The sequence below is a fragment of the Sinohyriopsis cumingii genome, chromosome 11, assembly GCF_028554795.1.
Source record: "Sinohyriopsis cumingii isolate HCF-2022 chromosome 11, ASM2855479v2, whole genome shotgun sequence".
Taxonomy (NCBI): domain Eukaryota; kingdom Metazoa; phylum Mollusca; class Bivalvia; order Unionida; family Unionidae; genus Sinohyriopsis; species Sinohyriopsis cumingii.
In genome coordinates this window covers 261,162-285,537 of record NC_142971.1, presented here as the reverse complement: position 1 = coordinate 285,537, position 24,376 = coordinate 261,162, and the positions used below count along the sequence as shown (strand labels likewise).

Sequence of the window (24,376 nt, the reverse complement as noted above, 5' to 3'; positions counted from 1 at the left end):
AATCAACCTCTATTAAACAGACTCTTGTTTTGATCCCTTGCACAGAATTACTTTATGAATCAACCTCTATTAAACAGACTCTTGTTTTGATCCCTTGCATAGAATAACTGAGGGAATCAACCTCTATTAAACAGACTCTTGTTTTGATCCCTTGCACAGAATTACTTTATGAATCAACCTCTATTAAACAGACTCTTGTTTTGATCCCTTGCATAGAATAACTGAGGGAATCAACCTCTATTAAACAGACTCTTGTTTTGATCCCTTGCACAAAATTACTTTATGAATCAACCTCTATTAAACAGACTATTGTTTCGATCCCTTGCACAGAATTACTTTATGAATCAACCTCTATTAAACAGACTCTTGTTTTGATCCCTTGCACAGAATAACTGAGGGAATCAACCTCTATTAAACAGACTCTTGTTTTGATCCCTTGCATAGAATTACTTTATGAATCAACCTCTATTAAACAGACTCTTGTTTTGATCCCTTGCATAGAATAACTGAGGGAATCAACCTCTATTAAACAGACTCTTGTTTTGATTCCTTGCATAGAATAACAGAATAAATCAACCTCCATTAAACAGTCTTCTGTCTTGAAAGGTTAATTTTCTAGAGGTGTCTGCTAAACACATTTGACTGAATTATCAATTTAATCCCAACACTGATTTTCCACCTTTACAGTTAAGCTTCACTTGACATGCATGTGGCTTATCATATATAATCATAAGTTAATATATATTATAATTATACTTATAATCATAAGTTAATACATATTATAATTATACTTATAATCATAAGTTAATATATATTATAATTATACTTATAATCATAAGTTAATACATATTATAATTATACTTATAATCATAAGTTAATACATATTATAATTATACTTATAATCATAAGTAATACATATTATAATTATACTTATAATCATAAGTAATACATATTATAATTATACTTATAATCATAAGTTAATACATATTATAATTATACTTATAATCATAAGTTAATACATATTATAATTATACTTATAATCATAAGTTAATACATATTATAATTATACTTATAATCATAAGTTAATACATATTATAATTATACTTATAATCATAAGTTAATACATATTATAATTATACTTATAATCATAAGTTAATACATATTATAATTATACTTATAATCATAAGTTAATACATATTATAATTATACTTATAATAATAAGTTAATACATATTTCTTCCTGCCCACAATGGTAAAAGACGTGTCACTTACTGCAATAGTGAAAGCGTTACTCCTTCGGTAAATATTATCAAAGAAGATGTACACGACAAGTGCTGCAAGACAATATAGGAAAACAATCACACCAACAAATACAAAGAACTCTGCTGCTGGCTTGGATCCCTGGAGAAGGGTAAACGACTTAGTATCTATGTCTGTACTTGTATTACATGTAATACTCCATGGTTCAATTGTTTCCAGGCTGCAAGGAAAAAAATACAAAAATGTAATCAAATCAGACACTTACATACATTTTGAAGAGAAATTTCATCTAACTGGCTGAATTTCTGCATAGAATAAAAAAAAAATAATTATTTTTTGAATATTTTCCTGTGCATCATATGTACTTATTTGTAAGTAAAGTCCAACTGCAAAATGCAGACCCAGATCTGACATTGCATAATATGCTGGCAGACTTTTGTCTATGCAGTTTGTTTAGCAGTAAACAGTAGAACAAACAACATACTTGTAGACCCTTATCTGCTAGTGCATTATGTGATGGCAGAATAGGGTCTATGTTGCTTCCAGTTGGACTTGACTTATCAGCAAGTATATTCAGTATGTCACAATTTAAATTCTCACCTCTATGGTATGACCTGTAAAGCAAGGGGTCCATGTAATCTGCATGTGAATATAAATGGACACAAACTTCAACGTCTTATTTTGGTAATTATATTTATAAATACAGCACCCAAGACTAGAAGTATGATGAATATTTCTGCAAAATGTCTTAATCAGCATTGTTTTACACTAATACAAGTTCTTTTAAAGATCTGGATTATTTATGGTGTATCCTTGACTCTTAATTATAACCATTAAAAAAAAGATCAGTTGAAATGAAATTTGCTTTAGTAATTTAACAAAAAGGCCAGAGCCTCAAGCATGTTGAGCCACAACTGAAGCATTGTTGTAAAATGCATGATATTGATCCCATGGTCATACAGTTCAGAGACAATTTTGCTGAATTAAATGTCTTGGCCTTATTTAGACTCATCCCTTTTATGAGCAAAATCCTTCAGGGTATTAACTCATAGAAGTCAAGAGGTTATTTTTCACTTAAGATGCAGGTAGAAAAAAGTTTTCTTCTCATTTCCAAGTGAATACTAGGATGTTTGATACAGGAAGACTTTCATACCAATAGATGAGTTGCTTTAGATATGTTATATAAAAGAAGTTGTTTTGAAGCAGCTATTGGGCCCACAGATGTTGCAAAATAAAATAAACAGTACTAACCTGAATCAGTTCTTTATACAGGTGTTTATAAATGTAAGGGGACACAATGAACTAATAGAAAAGCTACAAAAAAAATTGTAAGTAGCTAAAACTACAAAATGACAATCACTTGGAACATGCATACTCACCAGTCACATGACCTATGTGTAATCTCATGCAGTCCCTTACAGTACGAAAAGTTCATTGAAATAGAAGTTGTTTTGATGCAGCTATTATGCTAACATGAGCCAAGGGTAAAATTTTGGCCTTTTGGTTTTGGTTTTGTTTACTTATTGGATCCATGATTTTCGCCTGCTGGTTCCCTTTTACCCCAAATCCATATGTTACACTAGCATCAGCAGAGTTTCATCTCTCGGTGTAAAATTTGGTAAGTTCCATTTTAACAAATTTATTGATGTCAGTGAAATTTATCATGCTGTGTTACAAGTCTAAAATCTGGACAAAACCTCCAGCCATGAAACTATATGATTTGAATAAATAAAATCTGGTCTCAAAATTCATTTTATTGCAACTTTTTAACACCTTTAATTCAGAAGTGAAGAAATAAGCAAGAAATATTGAAATTTGTGACATTGGTAACATTTTTTCTAGTATGTTAACTAATTAAGTCCATGAGGTTAATTTCATTTTCACCTAAGATGGGGGTAGAAGAAAAATATTTTCTTGTTCTTTCATATTAAATAGTTGCTTAGATATGCAAAAGTTGTTGTTTTGGATTGTTTTTATTAGACCCTTGCATGACCAAATGAGCGAAATTTCAACAAGATTTTTTTTAATTGAGGGGTGGGAGGGCTTTTGGACCCATGATGTTTTCCCACTTGTACTCTTTTGCACCAAATTGCCATCTTACCCTAAGATTTGCGAAGATCTGCATGTCAATGTGAAGTTTTACCAGGTTTGCTTTATAAGATTGAGCCCAAGGAAGTCTAAAATCCAGACAAAAATTCATGGCCTGGACCACAGCTATTTTGAGTAAAGAAAATCTGGTCTCAAAATTGGATGTTTTTTTTCTTTTCTTTCAGATGTATATGTGCACAGAATGTTAACAATACTTCACAGTAATGTAAAGCTACACACTTGTTCTTTTTTCCAATAAACCCCACTAGTGTCTATCATGAGCTGGAAGAAGGATACATCCTCATGATGAAAAATTACATCTTTCAGCCACAACAAGCTAAGGTAGTACATGTATATGCAAATGAAAACAACTGTCTGGGTGTGGGTGTGATGCAAAATTACTGTTTGGCTTTAAGTTACAATGATCTGCCCAAAGTACAATGAGGATCATAAAGGTTTTTAGAAAATATACAGAAATGAAAAACTTTAACATTCATGCAAATTTTCTGTCACTGATCTATACCACCAGGTCAACAGAGCGAGCGTGTTGTGGAATAATGAATTCCTTAGATTCTTAATGGTTGCTGCAAAATATGATGAGAATTTATGAAGTGGTAAGGATGGATATATATCTTAAAAATTACATTTGCCAGACATGCCCAATAAAGGAGCTCAAGACTGTCTGATCATTGTTTGCTAACTTGACACATCGGACATTGGACACAAGTTGTCCGTAATTACCCCAAGCATTTGTTTGATCACTATGTTTTCTCAATGGCTTAAACACTATAGCCACAAAGCATAAAAACAAAAGGTGTGTCAACTTGTCCCCTAGAACTGTATAATTGAACTATTGCTCCTGGGTCTGTACTGCAGTCATTACATCAGTCCTGCCTACAATGTTTTTGAAATAAACTGTTGCAGTGTGTCAGTGCCATATGTCAGACCTTTAGAACATTGGCTGAAATTTAAAAAAAAAAATATTAGCGACAAGAACAAATGTTTAATAATATTTGTAAAGTCTAGATTGGGGGCCAGCTCAAATAATACTTAACCATCAAATTTTACATGAAATTCCCATCAATCAGGTGCTACTTATCTCCAAAGTAAAAGGTTTGCTTCTGTCAATAATTTTCATTTTAAAAAAAAACAGCAGAGTGGAATAAGTTACTGTAAGATGAAATTCCCCTCATTTTGGTGTATGACTGATGGGTGTAATTTGGGTTATACATAATATAGCTAGGCTTTACTTCATATGTGCAGATATAAAACAACTGCAAGCTTTGCTCAGTCACGTTCACTTCCTAAACTTCAAAGGTAAACTGTAAAAAAATATATTTTAATTTTTCATTCACTGCACTTTTCAGCAACTGGTATTGACTAATCTGGCAAAATTTGTTTTTTTCCCATTTTAGTAAATGCTAAAGTTCGTGTTACTTGGACTAGTTCAGACTGATTTGTTGAGCACATAGCAGCAGCCATTTTGGTTAAATGTCTGCTCCGAACACATACAATTTCCACAAGTACAATATGCAAGATTTTTCAGCCACAATACACAACACTAGCATCGAGGTATGCCAACATTCTTTCCACTATGCATGTTGCAAATGCAAACAACTTCATCTGTAACTTAATATCTGTATTGTGCCACCTTAGTGAAAACCCCATGTTGATATGACCATCCATTCAGTTCTAGCAGTAACAAGATTTTCAAGATGGCTGTCACGGTGGCCATATTGGACTTCAGATTGGCACCATTTTCATTTAGGACCAACAGGACACATTGAGAAGTCTTCTAGTAATGTGTGCGTGTGTGTGATTTGGATTTTTAACATAGCATTAACAATTTTTTAGTGATATTGCTACAATGTCTGCAGTGTGGCAGTTTATAGTGATGTTTAGCACTGGGGCATCATGCCACAGACATGTAGCATGATGTCCTCCCAGTCACATTATCCTGACACCAGGCTAACCAGTCCTAACACTAACCTCTTAATGCTGAGTGCCAAGCAAGACAGCTGTTAGTACCACTTTTATAAGTCTTTGGTAGGACTCGGCTGGGGATTGAACCCACAACCTTCTGCATCTGTGGCGGACGCTTTATCCATTTGGCCATCGGAACGTTAAGTCTTCTAGTAAAACCTTCTGCTAAAATGACCATCCATACAGGAGTGAAATTAACATTTTCATTTAGCACCCGCTAAAAAGTCTTGTAGTGAAAACCCAATGTTGATAACATTCCATTCTTGAGGAAGCAATAACAAGCTTTTCAAGATAGCTGCCATGGCAGCCATACTGGATGTCAGTGCAGCACCATTTTCATTACGGACACAAGAAACCTTTCTGGGAAAACCCCATGTTGATATGATCATCCAATTAAGGAGTAGCAATAACGATTCTGAAGGTGGCCACTGTGGCAACCAAACTGGATGTCTAAGCAGCACCATTTTCATTTAGGACCATACAGACCATGGGATGAATGTGTGTGTAAAGTTGCAAGGCAACCCTTCAAGTTGTTCTGGTGGACATGCAATAACAAACTTGTTCTAATGGATGGACAGACATCAGACAATAGACTATAGGGGTAAAAGAGGACCAAGTCAGATTTTAAGCATATGGGTATAGCTATCTGATTACAGCAAAATTTAAATGCAAGACATATTGTGGGGTTATATTTAATTTTATGGAGTTAACTCAGGCAAGATGGGCAGGGGGTGTACATGCATGTGGAAACAGACCCAAACTCTCATGACAATTCAGATAATAAAACTTACTTCAACAGTGTCATAGCTTGGTACACAAGTGTGTACATGTGTAACAGCTGACTGAGCAGGTATGCATTTTGGTCATCCTTTCTTTTCCTTAAATAGGCAGGTAAATTAACTGATATATTAATTTGGGTGAAAAACATTTTTAGACCACCAAACTGTTTGGTGCATGGCTGTGCATGCCCAAAGACTGAGCAAACATCTGCTGGCTATTGTTAACTCTGGTTTGCATCAGGATCATACACAGGATGCATCGAAGAAAGAAAACAGCTGCTTTACTACTAATAGTTCAGTAACAATCATATTAATAATTATATTTTTACATAGCTAACATTTTTCAAAAACAAGCAAGAAGTCATTTTCTTATTTGCCTCCTGTCTGACAAAAATACAGACCATATGCATGACAACTTGCTTTCTCCATGGCATGGGTATCTTGTAGAAACACATGCTATTCCTTAAAATTGCAACGTCAGTATTGCACAGTGAGAATACTCTATGTTCACTCTTGGTAACAAGTTATGCTCAAACTGTTAATTTGACAGATTTGTGTGACACACACCTCTTCTTCTGTCAGCTGACCTTCTGGGTGGGGAGAAGGCTAACCCAACAGTTGACAGGGACTTGATGTGATGGGTTCTTCTGGGAACTCATCTGCATCCACAAAAAATTCAACAGTCTGTCATCTAGTATTTGCTCTTGGAGTGAAACAGGACTACTTTTAATCTAATCTCCCTCCTGGAAGGGGAGTTTCCTGATCAAGGCTTCATCATCCCATCTCTGCTCATGGTAGGAGATATGACTAGTCCATTGATCTTGTCTCCATGGAGAAAGGGACTGGCAATCTCTTCCCTATGATTGTTCTCAAAAAGTCCATTTCCCATAGAAACATAGAGAAATGTATTGTTTAACAGGGGGAATAGGACTAATTTTAATTATGTAATACTTACCCATTGCCAGTGCATGCCAATAAACCTCACAAGTTTGATCTGAATACTTCCTCCCAGAGAGAAGAGAACTATCCATAAGACATGGTCAACTTGTACACTCACATGCCCATAAGCAAAACAGTCATCATTTTCATAGATGACTACTACATCAAGACATCAGAGTGGGGTGGGAGGAGGGCATTCAGCAATAGGTAATTATTACATAATTAAAATTAGTTTTACCATGAAAAACAATTTACATTAATACATAACCCATCACTACTGTGTAGCTAGATTTTTCAGTTAGGTGGGTTGGTTATTTGTTAAAACTGATAAAAAAAACAGAAAAATGGAATGTACTAACCATCTGAGGGAGAGATTCTGAATGTTGATATCTCTCTGAACCACATATGCTGAACTATTGGTCCCAGAGAAAAAATGCCTGTGCTGTGCTGTGATCACTAAAATGCTGCCTTCATGGCATCCTCCATTGAAGAGTGATTTGAAGAGGCACACTTGGCATCAACGGCTTAAACTTTAATGAGGTTTGAGTTTCATAAAAGAAAGGTTTCTCCTTTGTTCTTGAAAAGAAACAAAAGAAACTCAGTGATGGAACTCATAAGGACAGCTACGAACAACGTTTCCTTCTGTACCAATCACAGAAGATTCTACACCTGGCATCATAGACCTTGAATGTAGTGTATCTCCTGGCTTGAATGATGCAGCTGGCAACCAGCTTGAAAACTTGTTCTGGCAGACAGATTGCTTGTGATGAGCCAAGCATTTAAGTGGAAAATGTGAGGGCTGTTGCATAGGAGGGAGCCCATTCTGCAATTGAAGATCCCTCCTCTAAGGTTGATCTATCTGCTGGTCTAGAAGATCATTGAACCATAATTGTTGAGACCACAGTGGGTCTATGAGAATGATATGAGTAGTGCAAGTTCTGACTTATTGTGTAACTTGAGAATGGTGGGAAGGAATACACAAACAGATGATTCAACCAAAAACTGATTGCATCCACTGCCCATGCTCTCTGGTGTGGGACTGGAGAAATGTAAAAGAGAAGTCACTTGTTGAGCCTGGTCACAAGCAAGTCCACCTGAATCTTACATCATAGTATGAAAAGGGACTATGTTATGGAGCAGTGTACGAGACCATTCTGTGAGGATGGTTTTGCCTGTTCTGAATAGACACTCCACTAATACATTCTTCTTTCCCAGAATATGGTAAACTTAGCGATATTCTCTGTGGTTGGCCAGTGGTTCCAAACCTGCATGCAAAGAGGAGTATGTGTACCTCCCTAATATCAGAGATGTGCTACAATGGATGTGTTGTCAGAGGAGACCATGTCATATGGACCCCTAACTCTGACAATACACCTTTGCAAAGACAGCTAATATGGACTTCATTTATAAACTGCTGACATGGAGGGATGATTCATCCTATGACCCTGGAGGATCAGACCCTCTGATTATAACTGAGAGCATCAACTGGACTCTGATGCATCGATGAACAGATAGGAGTTAATGTTAGATGCATGCATGGGGACCCCAGTCAGGACTCTGTCCCCATTCATTCACCAACACAAGCAGTGACGAAAATCTGGTCCTAATGGAATCAGAGCTGATAGGAAATATCTGTGTGGTTTCCACCATGCTAGAAGGAGAGACTGTAGCAGGCATATATGGACACATCCTAAAGGCACCACATCTGCAGCGGTAATCAAGATTCCCAAATGGGATAGATAAAATTGAGCTGACACTGATGTTTTTGCTTGCAGTGCCTCTAGAACCATCAAGATTTGCTCTATCCAGTCCTGTGGGACCTGGCCTAGGTTCTAGTTTGTGAGGAAGTTCATCCTCATATAAATTAAGTCCTGACTTCTTGAGTTTGGGCAAAAAACCCAAACAAGTTAGAGACTAGCAATAAAAGAGACCTTGATGGAGAGACTGTACCTGAACACTGTGGATCCTCCAGTCATCAAAATGCTGGAGAATTTGAATTTACAGTAATTGGAGGTATGCCTCTACTACACTCATAACTTGAGCGATGACTCTGGATGTGGAAGTAATTCCAAGAGGAAATTGGAAAACTGGAGGAAATATCGGGATGTGCAAGTAGGCATCCTAAAGGTTGATGGAGACCACCCAATCTGCATTCTGGATTGATGTCGTCTAATCTTTAAAGGTTCCTCCAGAAGAAGGCAGTAAAAGGGTGTGCATCTCTTTAATTTCACCAGACTGGATTGATGGAGACAAAAAACCACGGGTCACTGACAGAAAGGTGTGCACTCAGAACTGGTAACTATCACTCACAATGGAAAGGACCCACCAATTTGAGTCCCTTGGACTGGCCCATCCTCTTTAGAAAAGGAAGGAGGGTTAAAGAACTTCTTCCTTTATGCTCTTTGGCAACTGCACATTTGAACTGTCAAAGAGGTTGAAACTGAGCTTATGGATTGGACAAAGGCGTCATCTGTTTAAAGCACTTTGCAAATGGCCCCGAGTGTAATTCACATTACTGCACGTTCTGGCTGATTTTGCACGGCCAGGAGCAGTTGTAAAGGATAACAGCTGATGATCCTTCCGATCTTGGAAAGCCACAGGAGGAATATGTCCTCTAAAGAAAGTCTCAGCTTCCAATGGAGCAGCCTTGAAAATGTCTTGACTATGTATGGTTAGGTCTTTACCTCACAGCCATCTGTGTAGGCTGGTAATATACATGTGCCAAAGCCACAGACAGCAGTGTGCTATAAATAGAACATCTGTTACTGTCTAGGCTGGTAATATACATGTGCCAAAGCCACAGACAGCAGTGTGCTATAAATAGAACACCTGTTACTGTGTAGGCTGGTAATATACATGTGCCAAAGCCACAGACAGCAGTGTGCTATAAATAGAACACCTGTTATCTAATCGACTCTATGCAAATAGGCCTGCATGTAAAATTTATTACAGTATATGTTGTCTTCAAGATGTCATGTGTACAACTGTTTCTCAATCAAGGATAAACAACTACCATAAGATGTTTGCCCAGTAAATCTGGCAGTGTAATATCATTAAAACATCAAACAATGCAATGGTCAAAGAAAGATTCTCACTTGAATGTAAAATTCAATTAAATAGCCTACCTAATTAACTAATTACTTATCATCAAAGTCAATCTTGCAGCAAAAGGTTGTTCAAATCATAGAAAACTGACCCCTTTCATTCATCCTGTAATCATTGATCTGCAAATAATTCAGTCCATTCCTTACAACAGATATTCTTGCTATTGTGATCCAAGTGTTCATTATTGAGTGTTTACCATGGATAACAGTACATGGAAATGTAAAGCTTTTAATGATAACGAATAGCTTAAAAACCTGCAATTAGCTCAAGATTTAGGTGTTCACAAGTTGACTCTCTGAGGATGTAAGAGGGAAGAAGCCAAACTAAGAGAAATGCATGGTGCTGGATTAAATCTAAAGAAAGCCGGACTAGCTGGAGACACATGACTTGATGCAGCTGTGCCAACAGTGGTTTGTTCATACTAGAGATGAAGGAGTGAAAATTCTGGGACCAACTGTAAAGGCACAAGCAGAAAAAATTCACAATGACTTGTATAGGCAAAATTCTAGCTTCAAAGCTTGCATAAATGGATGGCTAAATGTTTTCAAAAACAACATGGCATTATCCAAGTGATTGTTTCAGATGATATCTGAAGCCACTAAGACCAATCCAGATCAACTCAGTGAATTAATAGAGAAAGATGGATATTCCCTGGAGCAGATTTGTATTTGTGATGAAACCATACGTTGTTATAAAATAATGCCAAACACCAGCAGCTGTGAAAATGATGCCAAACACCAGCCTGGCTGTGAAAATGATGCCAAACACCAGCCTGGCTGTGAAAATGAGACAAACAGCAAAACAAGTAAGTTTAAAGGAAATGAAGGAGAGGGAAACTTTGCTATTTTTTGTGTCAATAAAATGGGAAGTCACAAGCTATAATTACTATGTATCATAAAATTCAAGTTGTCTAGGTACTTTCATCATATAAAGTCTCCACCTTTTTCATATGATGCAAGAAAAAATGCATGGATGACAGCAGCCTGTTTGAAAACTGGTTTCTCGATGTAATTGCTAGACAAATACCCTGCCGACCCACCCATATCCAGCCTGGTTAGTAGGGACAGGAAAATAGAAGTCAGATTCCACTTAAAAGAATTCCACTTCCAGGATTTAGCTGCTTGAGCTGGGAAAAATATCTGTATGCAAGATGAACTGATGAGAACTGATAAAAATTTTTTTTATTTCTAATGACATTCCAGTTCAGGACAATTGGAAACAGGACCTTGGGGGCAAATCCTTGAGTACTAAAGTACCCAGCTTCATTATGAGATGCTGCATAAAAGGACTAGGGAAGCATTTTGCACCATACTGGATAGCAGCAGTGATATCAGTGACAACAGAAACGATGTATTTGACAGTTTTTTTTAGAAACATTTGTACCGATGATAAGTGGGCATTTCGAGTGCTAGTGTAGTCAAGGGATAGCATGTGTAAATGGCTCACTTATGATAATGACCATCTAGTAGTAGACCATGTTACAGAAATTATCGAAAATGTTCAGAATTGATGTTGCTGTTAGTGATGATTCTAATGAAAACAGTGAGAATACCAGTCTGGAGGGCCAACCACTGAAAGTAGTGGAAAAAATCCAAGGTTTAGAGTATGTGATAAGATGGATGCCAATTATGTTGAAATTCTTCAGTTGAGGAATATGCTTGACTGTGCTAAGCGAATGTGAAACAGCTGGAAGCAGCCAAAAATCAGTCAGTACTTCAGAAACCAATACAGTCCTGATTTCCATCCAAAAATAAATGCAATGAGATATCATGTGCTTGTAATCAGCATTTCATCAATTTGTTGTTTTGTTGTTGTTGGGTTTAACGCCATTTTTCAGCACACGATAGGCTATACATGGCGGCCAGTATTAATGGTGGAGGAAGAACCCGGGAAAACCCCGGAAAGAACCACCGACCCACTCATAAATTTGTAGAAGATAATTTGCAGGGAAATGCATAATGGGTTCTGGTTTGAAACAGATAAAATTCTAGAAGTTTGTAATTTATACAGACACTGCTTAATGACCTTGAAATCAGCACACACATACATACTAAACCAAAAATATTCTTTTTCTTCTTTTAGGATTATTATTTTGCAATGAATTCAATGACATTATAATCTATGACAAAATGAGTAAACATTTTTCTTTGTTTCTTTGTGCATATTTCTGAAGGAACTATCATGGATGAACTGTTGTGGATGGCAGTCAGCAAACACACTGATCCTTTAACTAAACATAATGCACACATGTACCAATGAAGAATATCAAACATGTGATCGCAGAGTTTTCACCTTTCATCACTTAATATGCATTAAGATGGTAACTGCCACTGAAGCAGATAGTCTTACACAAACTATTATAACTCCAATTTGTAGAACCCAGGGGAAAAGTAATGGCCATTTTATTTTTCTTCAGTAAACTGAAATGTTGTACTATTGCATGACACAGTACATAGCACGATGGCACTCTGCAGACCCCAAATACTGTGTTATATTGGGATTTTACTGAATTCTAAACATCACAAGAGGTTGTTTAGTAAGAACCCAATGTTGAAATGACAAACCATTAATGAGAACAAGTGATAACAAGATTATCAAGATGGGTATTGTTGTGGCCATATTGCATACCCGATTTCACTTAGGACCAAGTATTTCCATTCAAACCCCAGTCTTCTGATGTGATCATCCAAAGTCTTCTGATGTGAAAATGCACAAATAACATCCTATTACATATCCAACCAATCAGTGATTACAGTTTTCATTAACTACAGCAAATTAGATACATTCTTTAGCATCTCCATCATCACACAATCACAATACCAGTTGGATATTTTCAATGAAATTGCTAAAATTGTCGGACATAGATTCCAATGATGTTTTATGTTGTTGAACAAACAAACAAATTTATGTTTTTTACATCATACCAATGAGGAACTATCTCTATTCATATGGACAAAAATTGCCCCTAATACATCATTTTAAAATGAACGATCAAGTGAAATATATAATTGTGAAATTTTGGTAAAACTTTCTGATGTAACTTGAATTATGTACCATACATACTGACTTGACCTCTTGAAGTAGGGTATAAACAATGTCTGAATAGTAAGTAAATGTAAGAACTAGGACTTAAAATTAGTAAATGTTTCAAACCATCTACATACTTGAAAGGGTACTCTATCTTTCTGAGTACAGAACTTTGAAAAGTCTGGTTGGTTGAATTATCCACATAATTAAACTTTAGGCTAAACTGCAGGTCTGTATGTACACCCACTGTTGTAGCAAAGGCAAATATGGACAATATCTGCAAAGAGTATAAAAGACATTTAACAGAAATGGAACAATATTTCTCAAAGTCAGTTTGATCTTAATTTACAGTAATGCATAATATTTTAACAGTATTTAATTTCTACATTTGCATTAAACTGCTTGCATTTCTGGCATTTGTTTATCTTTTTGTCTAAATGTAGATTCATTGTATATGTGTACTGCCATTGGTGGTAAGTTCCTAGAACCCCACCCATGTTAAGCATGAACCAGTCCTACATTGATATTGTTTCACAAACGAAAGATTACTGCTGACAAAAGAATGCCACTGAAAAAATATCCATCAATTCAAACTATCTTACCCCTGAAGATCTGAAAGGTAATCCCTATTTTCCTTCAAAAATGCTTGAAGTTAATTTGACTAAAAATCCAGTTAAGGCAATCATTACCCTAAAAAGCTCAAATTATTTAGATTGGTCCATATTTTAATTATGGAATGATTTTATTTTTAATGCTATTAGGTGTAAAGACCAAACTGACTACAGGCAGACAAAGGTTACCATGGGGAAATCTGCAAATGAATAAAACTGAGCTACGAGTGAAACTTGTCTGTTGTAAACCCAAACTAAAATGCATCCTTGCTGAAAGCTTGTGGCAAGCTTGCGGTAAGCTTACGATAAGCTAGTTTGATGTTTATAAGCTAACATGGATGCTTGCACAAGCTTGTACAAGCAAATGCAGGCTTAGGCAAGATAGCTGGATATAACCGCAAGCTTGCACAAGCTTTCTTGTTTGCTTCAGAAATGAAAACTAGCTTGCAAAAGCTTACTTGTTTTCTTCAGAAAGTAAAACTAGCTTGTATGTTTCAGAAAGTAAATTTAAACTAGCTTGCAACAAGTTTCTTCATATATATATATATATATATATATATATATATATATATATATATATATATATATATATCCATTGCTTGTGAAAGTTTGAGACCATGTATCCAAATAGCATGCACCATCACCGTCGCACCCTTATGAAAACAAATTCATGACTTCATGAACAATCATGAACTGTTCATGAAAGTTCCTCAACTAAGATCATGAACACTTCAAGAATTTTGATGAATCATGTACTTGAAGTTAATGAATACACTGATGAACTTTTATGAACTACTATAATATTTTTGAAGTTCCTGAAATATCATGAACTTGGTTCATGAACAATTCAAGTACTTTAATGCAATACCAAAATATTTCTTTAAAAACTGTTTATTAAATATCTATATCCTTATATTCATAAAATGTTCATCAAAATTCATCACACAAACTTCTCACAATACATGTATTAGTGAAATTTAAATAAAGGTGAATATTTTTTTTTTTTTTTTTAAATGATATGATACTGTATAAATGTTCATACAGATCTTTAATTCAATACTTGTGTACTTAACCTGAGTAGTTCTGGATTAATATGGGAAAATATTTTCTGGCCAGCATGAACAAAATGTTTTTGCTTTAAAAAGCTTTCAATGACTTTGTCCTAGCATTTTTGTTTTTTTTTCTATTACTGCTATAAACTGCATATTCTATTGACTGGTTACCAATTTGCCGTAAAAACCGAAATATATTAACAATGTTTATCCTGACTGGATGACTGTGAAAGAAGACGTGATATGATTGGTTAATATACGCGCGAGATTTCAACAGTTAAACATCCTCAGAAACAAAAGATCATGCAGCTGGTTAGGCAAAAACATCGAACAAAAACCGTGGACTCCGTGGAATGGACAGATGAGAATATTTTCAATATCATTTTTTTTTAAAGTAAGTAGAAGTACAGAGAAGCAGTTTTGAAGAATATGAAGGAAATGATTTGATGAGAGCAAAATTAGGCAGAAAAGCGTAGAAGTAGAAGTTATATGGATATTTTATTGGTTTATATATGTCATCATATTATTTATAACCAAGCTAATAATATGCAATTTTGTTCAGACCTAATTTAAACTTGCTCATCGAAGTTTTGAAAATCACTAAACATCATCACCCCCACCCCCAGTTCTCGATACCAGACGTGGTATGACATCGATAGGAATTGAGATGTTCGAGATCGTTTTCTTTTACATGACTCACTATTTCTATAATCTGATGTAATTTGATAATTTAAAAAACAAAACAAACACAACAAAATAGTTAATGTGTGAAACTGTACACAACAGAGGTGCAAATAACAACGTGATGAAACCGGAAGCAGCTATACGCAACATGCGGAGTCAGAGTAGATGCATTAGTGACATACTAAGGGCCTATACCACACAAGTCTGATGTTTTATCAATAAAAAATGGCGAAATATTTGAAAGCACGAAATAACCGTTATCTGTAATATATATATATATATATATATATATATATATATATATATATATATATATATATATATATATATATATATATATATATATATCTATATATATATATATATATTTATATCTATATATATATATATATATATATATATATATATATATATATACACACACACACACACACACAGATTTAGTTATTTAGTGTAATGATGTTGTCAAAAAAATTGTCATATTTTACTGATTAAAACATCTGACTCCTGTGACTATACCTATGGCCAGACAGCTTCAATTAATATAAAACTAGTGACAAAATTCTGCAATAATATAAATGTTCAGTATTATGTGTAAGGGATTAAATCATTTTTGAGTTGGATCATATTATTCCAGCAAGTAAAGTGGAGTACAATGATAATGTGCTAAAAGCTAAAAACAATGTTGATCAGAGATTATCTGTAATTAACTAACTTTACCTTTTTTTTCAGACCAGACAGCAGAAAATAAAATTATTCGAGGATGAAGTTTGTAGGTTAAGAAGGAAAATTTGAAAACTGGAGGATCCTATGACCAAGATGGAAGAGACACTAAATTGTGACTGCTGCAGCAATGTTAAAGATCCAAACAGTAATCGGATGGAACATCTTAAGTTGCAGATGGAGACATTCAGTAGTGACAATGGACAGGATTTGATTAAATTATAAGCCCTGAACATTTTCACAAAAGAGTTATCAGACAGGTCAGTCTCTGGAAGAAGATTTGTCAGGAGAAACCCAGTTGAAAGACAGCCCCATGACGATGAAATATGCTTCAACAGTTGATTGCAGACAACTGCCCCAATATCTCTTGAAAAATTTTCAAAGAAAAATTACAAAACATACAAAAAGTGTTGCTAAGGATAACAAAAAAGAATATCGCTTGTCAGTTTACATGTTCTTTGTTGCATATTAGAAGTTTATCTGAAATTAAATACAGTTTTTAAGATAATATGTTGCATTTTATACTGTATTAAAACCCCCACATCTAAGGTTATTTTATGATTCAGGAAGAAATAGGTATTTGTGACTTTGTCAGGTAATCAAATTTTTTTTTATAGGCACTGCTCATGAAGTCATGAATCAATGAGAAACTTTGTTCATCATAGTTCATGAATATGTTCATGCACTTGTTCATGAATGATGATGATCCAATTTGTGAACTTTTATGAACTGTTCATGAATTCAGTTCATGAACAGTTCATGAATTCATTATTTCATGAACTGGCCATTTTCAGTTCATGCACAGTCATGAATAATTCATGAACCTTTTGATGAACTTTCATGAATGGTTCTTGAACCAAGTTCATGAACCGTTCATGAATTATTCATGACCATTTCTTCGGGGCGTGACACTTGCAGCTAGGGGAACACATAAAACTTCTGCAACCTTGGATAAGCTTGCAGTGAATGAATAAACTTGAACAATGGAATTAAACTTAATGTTTTGGCGGAACAGCTTTGTTTTCCACTGCATTGCAACTATAAGATTACATTATTTAATCATTAAATATGCAGATTATTTTGTTGGAATGAAGTAAAACTTTGCAATATATTATGATAATATGGTCCACCAGGAACAGTTGAGTCTAAAATGCATTTCTGGACAGGGGCCTTCGGACTCCCAGACCCCCCTTCACATTTTCAGGGGATTTTGGGGGGGGGGGGAACCACAATCATGTCTGATTTTTGAAAGCCCAGATGCTTGTAGCAAGAAATCTGTGCAAGCTTGCCACAAGCTAGTAACAAGCTTGCGCAAGCTAGTAACAAGTTTGTGTAAGCAAGAAACAAGCTTGCGCAAGCTTGTGCATACTTACTGTACTAGGTAAATAAATAACAAGCTTGTGCAGGCTTATGACATTATCTTGTTAAACAAGCTTGCAAAAATAAGCATGTGCAAGCTTGCTGCAATGTTCCAAATACAAGCTTGCTGCAAGCTTTATAAATTAGCTTGTGGCAAGTTTGCTGCGAGCTTTAAAACAAGCTTGCAATTTTGGTTTGGAAATGTTAACAACTTTTTCTACTATAAATAAATGTAAACCCCTCTAAGTTTACTGGAAGAGGAAACCAACTGTAACTGATTTCAATTCACAGTGCTGAAAAAAAACTTTTTCCAATTTGATGTTCATTACTACTTTGTCTCCTTTTATATACTCTTCAGCATTAAAAATAAAATACTACTAAATGTAACATTGATAATCAATGCTTTTACATTAGTGAAGTGATTAATGAATTAATTGGCATTCTTTTATCATTTTCTTTAACAAGTATTCAGCTCGCTTTGTTTATGGAACATCTTAATTAACTGTGGTATGTGCAAGTTATTTTAACTGGTGCATACAACAGCTTCACTTAATCCACATGAAAATTTGGATAATCAAAGCCATTTCATGATCTCATTAACAAATCAATCAAAGTTTTTTTTAGCACAAGCAAAACATTCCTGAGTTGTTTATCCACTCTGAATATGTAATTTTCATCATCTTTAAGAGTCAATTCAATTGACTGATGCTCTACTAGCCAGAAAGAATTTCCAGGAATTCAAGATAAGACCATTTTTTACTTTTGAGTGTAGAAACAGTCTCTGATCTTCTTCAACAATAACTGGATTTACAATTATCTCCTGTGGTGACTGTAATAGATGTCAGATTGGCACCATCAGTGAAAACTTGATGCTGACATGACCATGCATTAAGCAGGAATAGCGATAACAAGATTTTCAACATGGTCACCCACAGTCATTTATGACTAACAGGACATAAGAAACCTTCTTGTGGAAACCCCAAGCTGATATGATTTTCCTTTTTTGAAGTGAAACAATATGAAGATATTTAAGATGGCTGACATGGTGGTCCTATTGGATATCAGATCAACACTATTTCCATTTAAGACCAACAAGATATTGTAAGAAACCTTATAGTAACAGCACAATATTCATATGATCAGCCATCTAAGAGAAGTACAGATAACAAGATTTTCAGGCTGTCCATTGTGGCAGTCATACTGGAAGTCAGACTGGCACCATTTTCATTTATGAACAACTAGACATACCATAAGAAGTCTTTCAGTGAAATGGCTATTTACTATTTATTCTGGAATAGAGATAACAAGATGGCCACTGTTATGGCATTATTGAAAGTCTGCATAACACCCTTTTCATTTAGGACCAATTTGATATCATAAGTCATTTAGCAAAAATCCTGTACTGATGCAACCATCCATTCTGGAGGAGCAGTGATAGTAACAGTTTCAAGGTGGCTGCTATGGTGGACATATTGGACATCAGATCGAAACCATTTGCATTGTGCTCCAACACAAGTCTTTTGGTGAAACCCCATGGCAATATTACTTTTCAATCAGGAGTATAGCAGTATGATTTTCAAGCTAGCCACTGGTAGCAAAATTGGGCATCAGATTTTGCACCGTTTTCATTAGGAACAACTAGACATCATAGTGTTCTGGCAAAAACCCATTGGCAATATTACTTTTCATTCAGAAGGAGTAGCAATAACAAGATTTTCAAGATGGCCAATGTGGTCGTTTTACTGGACATCAGATTAGCACCATTTTCATTTAGGATAAACTTGACATCCTTAGAGGTCTTTTAGTGAAAAAAAACATGTTACATGACCATCCATTCTGGTGAAGTGGCAATAAAAGACTTTCAAAATGGCCACTGTGCTGCCATATTGGATGTCCGTATTGCACCATTTTAATTCAGAACAAACTAAAATGTGTGCATAAAGTTCCTTGGCAATTATCCAAGAACTTAAGGAGAAGTAGTGGTAAATAAACTTGTGCTAACTGACATATGGACAAGGGATGACAGCCAATATAAAAGCTCTTCTGGTCTTTGACTAAAAAGCGATCTTCACTGTTTAGACATGGCAGCATTTTGTTATAATAGCACAGATTTGTTTTAGGTATTCAAAGTGGGAAAAAAAATGGGCTGCTTTCTGAATAAGAAATATTTGTAGAAAAATCTTGCAGAATACCCCGTTTAATCAATTTATTCCAAGAATAGAACTGCCAGTTAGTTAAATTTTGACCTCAACAGGGTAGGGTATATACCAGGGGTGCACAACCCCTGTCTGCAAAGGTGTTCTGTCTGGCACTCAGGGCATATAAGAACAACACAGAAATCTGGCCCGTGAACAGTAATTATATGAAAGAAATTAGTGTTTGTGGCCCTTGAGTGGTCTTAGAAAATGCAATTTGGCCCTTGGCTAAAAAAGGTTGTGCACCCCTGGTAGATACAGTAGTTCTTTAAAAAGTTTTACTTCAAAGCTAACTGTTTTAAAACTATAATGTTCTGACATCTACATTATCCTTTCAAGGACACATATCTTCAGTCATTATTCAATGTCGCTGTCCATATATAGGCAAATAAAAGATATAAAGCTAACAGTACCAATACCAACAAAAAAAAAAAACAATACAAAATTGTATCATTTACCTAAAAGAAACCATCCACATTCTAGTGAGTAATATTTAATAATAAAGTCAAACTTGCTTTAAAAGTCACAACTATTAACAAAATCATCTGCCTTAAACACACTTTTATTTAGGTTCCTTAAACCAAATTATTGCAGAAACCTCCATTAAGCAGACACCTGTTCTAAGGCCACAATTGTTACTTCATAGAGGTGGCTCCTTAAGGTAGGTTTGACTGCAAGAAGAAGAAAACATGAGGGTAAATCAATACCTCAAATCTGTTCGTCCCAATGTGAAGTAATATTTAAATTTAAATTTCAAATTGAATTTAAATTTGGTTTTGAAATGTTCAAGTTATTTAAAGTGTCTACTGCTGCAATAGATTATTCTCATCTCTGCAAATTAAAAATGCAACACTCATACACAGGCAGGGTGAGATTATCAAAATTAGACTTTAGTTTAAAACAAAATGCAATTAAACTACTTCTATTAAGAATTTTCTTTCTGTAGATTCAAATTACTCACCAGGTCCATGATTTTTAAAGTTATAATTGAGACAATCATTATCTTCAAGGCTTAATCCATCTATATACATGCAGAAATCAGGAAACTCCTCTGAGAAAATGTTTCAAAACTTTGTAATGTGTCAACAATTAAATTCCCATGATATTTACATGCCATAACTGTTAGAAATAAATGTTAATTTCAAACTTCCTTCATTACCCAAACATGTCTTAAATTCACAGAAATTTGTTTGCATCTGTCAGCTAACAACTGAACAGGAAGCCAGCACAATTATTAATCCTCAGAAAATGATTTCCAAGACCTTACACTCCAAATAAATGTCCAAACGACAGACAGGAGGTGACAATACTTTGTACTTCACAGAGAAACAACACAGTTCATAAGCTGGGGGCATGCTGAGAAATCAATGAAAAAGTAATTCTCTGGGACAAATAAGAAAGCTTTCATTAAATCTCATGCCTGATTGGAATAATAAATAAGCCTGTCTTGATAGCCTCTAGGTATAATTTGACCCCTTAAAGTATCAAACTGACAAATTGTGATTTTGTGTGGCAAGGCTAACAGATAAATTAGTGAGGAAAGTTTACTTCAACAAGAGATTCAAGAGGGCATGAGACCACTTACATGACAGACATCTGCCTAATAGCATAAGGCAAGAGCAATTCACCAAGAAATCCAGGCCAGGATGATGCCTTCTGTTGAAATTTCATCCAATGCTGTTGATCGCATATGTTATAATGTTATGAAAACTGTTACACAGTTTCTCTAGATTTTGTATCCTCATCCATAGATATATGATGTAAACATCAGCTTCATTTTTCCAACAGGGAAGTTCCTATGCTGGAATTCTTTGTGATAAAGCTGGTCATGCTATTCCACAGGATTGTATAAATCAAGTTAGATCAATGTTTTTTTTGACTTAGTAATGACAGTTATATCTGATTATCGAAAATCATCATTTTATAAATCTGGAAGATGTTCAAACAAAGACACTTTCACTTAAATTGGACCAAAGTTTGTTAAGTGGTTTAAGCTATCAAAGGATCATTCTATTTTTAATAACAATTGCGATATTGGCTCGCAGATGGGTCATTTGCATAAACTTAAAAAGTCATTCATGCCAGAATGCTATCTATAACTTGAGTCAAATTGTGTTGAGTGTTTTTGGAATGGATGAAGTTTAAATGATTTTCAATTTTTTTGTGTGATTTGGATTTTTAATGTAGCTTTAATAATTTTTCAGTCATATCACTATGATGTCTGCAGTGTGACAGTTTATAGTGATGTCTAGCACAGGGGCATCATGCTGCAGACATGTAGCATGATATCACACCAAGTCACATTATCCTGACACCAGGCCGACCAGTCCTAACACTAGCCTCTTAATGCTGAGCGTCAAGCGAGGCAGCTGTTAGTACCATTTTTGTAAGTCTTTGGTATGACTCGGCCGGGGATCAAACCCACAACCTCCCACATCCGAGGCAGATGCTCTAACCACTAGGCCACCGGAGTGGTCAATTTTTTGTAATATTAGGTGGTCCTATTTGATGGTGTCTCCATGTAATTTGTAACAATTTGATAGCTCTTACAAGTTGGTTACACCTTTTTCTTCTCTGTAACAGCTGCTATATTTGATGGTGGAATGGCATCATTTGTACAAATTTGAAAGCCCTGTATAAAATAACGTTTTCTGAAAAAAGTTTAAAAACTATTCTGAGACATTTTTTCAAAAGAAGTTGTGTACTTGTTTTTCTCTGTTTAACAAATGTGCCACATTTGATGGTGAATTGTCATCACTTGAATCAACTGAAAGCTGTCAAATCTGGTTTAATTCCGTTGTTTTTTTAGACGAGGTCATTTAATGGTGTTTTGACTACTCTGGTGGCCTAAATGGTTAGAGCATCCACCTTAGATGTGGGAGGCCGTGGGTTCAAACCCCAGCCAAGTCATACCAAAGACTTATAAAAAATGGTATGAGCAGCTGCCTCATTTGGCACTCAGCATTAAGAGGTTAGTGTTAGGACTGGTCAGCCTGATGTCAGGATAATGTGACTAGGTGGGACAGGACGTCACATGTCTGCGACACGATGCCTCAGTGCTAGATATCACTATAAACTGTCACACTGCAGACATCGTAGTGATATGACTGCAAAATTGTTAAAGCTACATACACACACACACACACATACATTTAATGGTGTTTCCATTTTTACCAATGGTTTCTATTTTTTAAAGATCTTTGTGCTTGGATTTTTTTATATATATATCAAATTTGGTCAAATTCTACTCAGCAGTGCTGGAGAAGTCATTTAAAGGTTGTTTATTATTTTATTTTAGCACCAGAATGCTTTCTGTCAAATTTGGTCAAATTCTGTTTAGTGGTTTCCGAGAAGCAGACATTAAAGGTTTTCTAATATTCATAACAGTGGACATATTGATAGTGGATCAGCATCATTTAGTACAAATTTTGAAAGCACTTCAAACCTGGATGCTCTGTCAAATTTGGGCAAAATTCATCCAATAGTTTTTGATAAGTTTAAAATAGCAATCACTGACAGATGGATGTAGGGCCACACCATAAGCTTAAAAAGATCTTATGACCAGGTATGCAAAAGTTACAATACTGTGGATTCAATAATCTTCATCTGGTACAACAGTTTTTGTTGATTCTGTTGTTGCTAACCAAGGAGCCGTGTTAGTAGCTCAGTTGGTAGGGCATCAGACTTGTAATCCAAAGGTCACAGTTTTGATAAACAACCAGGTCAGCTGGTGTGGCGTGTCCTTCGGAAGGCACCTCGCTCCCATTTCCTCTGAATGATGCTGCCAATTTGTGAAAAGTGCTATTTAACTGGATAAAAACAAACACAAAATAAGTCTTCCCAACCATAAATTTAAAAACCCAACAATCAGGTGTTCTTTAATGAAGACATAAGGATGCCTGACCCGAGTAACAAAGTACTAACAAAACCATAAATAACTGATACCCATGAAAATAGCGTAATTCTGAATCATTCTTTTCAGCAAAACACAGAAGAAAATTATCTTTTTTATTGCAACTATGGCACACACGTCTGTTCCTTTTTTAAATTTATTTATTTATACAAGGCAAGACTCTGTTAATTAATTAACCCCCAGAGGTTTTTGTTGTTTTTGCCTGAAATGCGAATAGGAAACACATTTTGGGGGCTATTTTTGAACACGTCCTAATACATTTACTTCCTAGAGGTTTCCCATTAGCCTAAAGCCTAGTTTTGTTAGAAACATCGTTTTTTTATTGGTTATTTCGCTCGCGCATGAGCAGAAGGGTAAAAGTTGGAGTTCTGTTGTTTAACTTGTTTAATGGATCGAGACCACTCTTTATTCCAAATCCCCACCATATCCTACTTTTTGCAAAGGTTCACCTGTCTGTGTGCAGTTCAGATTGGTCTGCCTTAGATGTGAGGCCAAAAAGTCTAAAATCCAGACACAAAATCAGATTCCGACCACGGGTGAATTGTTGGTGAAAAAAGAAATGGGTGCAAAAAATTAAGTTTTTCCCTATTTTGTAGTGCAACTAGAACGTCCAGATTATTTGGTATCATTGTAGAGCTACATCTATCTTTCTATAATAC

General features: G+C 35.3%; 1 protein-coding gene across 1 annotated transcript in view; it reads right to left on the bottom strand.

Annotated features, from left to right (window-relative positions):
* Nucleotides 1-24,376, bottom strand: part of LOC149787454 (synaptophysin-like) — a 70,410-nt gene that overhangs the window by 19,792 nt on the left and 26,242 nt on the right. Inside the window, exons 3-4 of the mRNA XM_089973624.1 lie at nucleotides 13,318-13,457; nucleotides 1,272-1,479 (exon numbers count right to left, since the gene is read on the bottom strand). Coding sequence (XP_089829750.1) covers nucleotides 1,272-1,479; nucleotides 13,318-13,457 — 348 coding nt within the window. The remainder of the gene's footprint in view (nucleotides 1-1,271; nucleotides 1,480-13,317; nucleotides 13,458-24,376) is intronic.